Below are 1,535 nucleotides of genomic sequence, written 5' to 3'. Positions count from 1 at the left end.
ATGACTGAGAAAAAAGGTCACGCGACGCAAGATGGCGGCGCGCTTGCAGCAGAAAATTTTCGTGTCGGAGTACGCGTACCTCCTTTCAATCCCGAGAAGCCTGGTCTATGGTTCCACCAGATGGAGGCCCAGTTCGTCCTGGCTAATATCAAGGTGGACGAAACAAAATTCTTCTACATAATCGGGCACCTAGACCCACAATATGCAGACGAAGTAGAAGACATAATCGCCAACCCTCCAGCGACCGAAAAATACACCAAGCTTAAAAGTGAGCTCATCAACAGACTTTCGGCGTCGCGGGAGAAGAAGGTGATGCAGCTTCTCATGCACGAGGAGCTAGGCGACAGGAAGCCGTCGCAGTTCTACCGGCACCTCCTCCACCTGGCTGGTCCAGGTGTTCCAGAGGAGTTCCTGAGGACCATCTGGACGAGCCGTCTCCCCGCTGGCACTCAAGCCATTGTGGCGTCGCAGTCGAAGAGAGATCTGGCTGAGCTGGCTGAGTTGGCGGACCGGATTCATGACGTCGTCGGCACACAGGTGGCGTCTACGGCAGCCATCACTACAACTGCAACCTCTCCAAGCCCTTCAGGTAACAGCGCACAATCCGAGATTGCTGCGCTGACAAAACAAGTGGCAATGTTAGCGGAAAGAGTCGAACGATTGTCCCGGCCAAGAGGAAGATCCAGTAGTCGTACGCGTCACCGTTCCAACACCAGATCGGCTTCCAGCTACAAAATGTCCCCGCTCTGCTGGTACCATCAAAACTTTGGGGAGCGAGCGAGGAAATGCGTGAAGCCGTGCGACTATCCCAATTCGGGAAATGTGCGGGGCAATCAGTAATGGCGACCGATGATTGTCCAAGTGCTGGTCGCTTATTCGTCACCGATCAAAGGTCCAAGGTGCAGTTTTTGGTCGACACTGGCAGCGACCTCTGTGTCTACCCCCGATCGGCGATTTCACGACCATTACAGAAGACTGATTACCAGTTATGTGCCGCTAACGGAACGCCGATACAAACATACGGCTTTATTAACATAACGCTCAATTTAGGTTTGCGCCGTGACTTTGTCTGGCGATTTATTGTTGCTGACGTAACAAAGGCGATAATAGGCGTGGATTTTTTATGTTTTTATAATTTAGCTGTCGATTGCAGGAACCAACGCCTCATCGACAACTATACTACACTCTCCACCCCGGCTTTGCCTGCGCGTCGCTCTGATGACGTGTCGTCGGTTAAAGTAAGTCTTGGTGATTCCGCATACACACACATACTACGGGAATTTCCCGACATCACTCGTCCACCTGGCATACACCGCACACCCAAGCACCAGACAGTACATCACATCCGCACTACTCCTGGACCACCAGTAGCCTGTTCACCCCGCAGACTGGCCCCTGACAAACTAAAAATCGCCAGGGATGAATTTGACGCCATGCTCAAGTGTGGAACTTGTCGTCCGTCAGAATCGCCCTGGTCTTCACCCCTTCATCTAGCACCTAAGAAAAACGACGGTTGGCGCCCCTGCGGCGATTAT

General features: G+C 52.6%; 1 protein-coding gene across 1 annotated transcript; it reads left to right on the top strand.

The window, feature by feature from the left end:
• On the top strand, window positions 1-840 carry LOC126911620 (uncharacterized). The gene has a single exon (XM_050699665.1). It carries the CDS (start codon window positions 1-3, stop codon window positions 838-840), a length of 840 nt encoding a protein of 279 aa, XP_050555622.1.
• The last annotated feature ends 695 nt before the right edge of the window (window positions 841-1,535 follow it).

The sequence above is a fragment of the Spodoptera frugiperda genome, chromosome 17, assembly GCF_023101765.2.
Source record: "Spodoptera frugiperda isolate SF20-4 chromosome 17, AGI-APGP_CSIRO_Sfru_2.0, whole genome shotgun sequence".
In the NCBI taxonomy this organism is placed as follows: domain Eukaryota; kingdom Metazoa; phylum Arthropoda; class Insecta; order Lepidoptera; family Noctuidae; genus Spodoptera; species Spodoptera frugiperda.
The sequence above is the reverse complement of the archived record's forward strand: the minus strand, read 5'-3'. Positions and strand labels throughout refer to the sequence as shown.

Bases quoted from the DNA above. Each gene is read 5' to 3' on its own strand.
- LOC126911620 (XM_050699665.1), top strand. From the start codon at position 1: ATGACTGAGAAAAAAGGTCACGCGACGCAAGATGGCGGCGCGCTTGCA.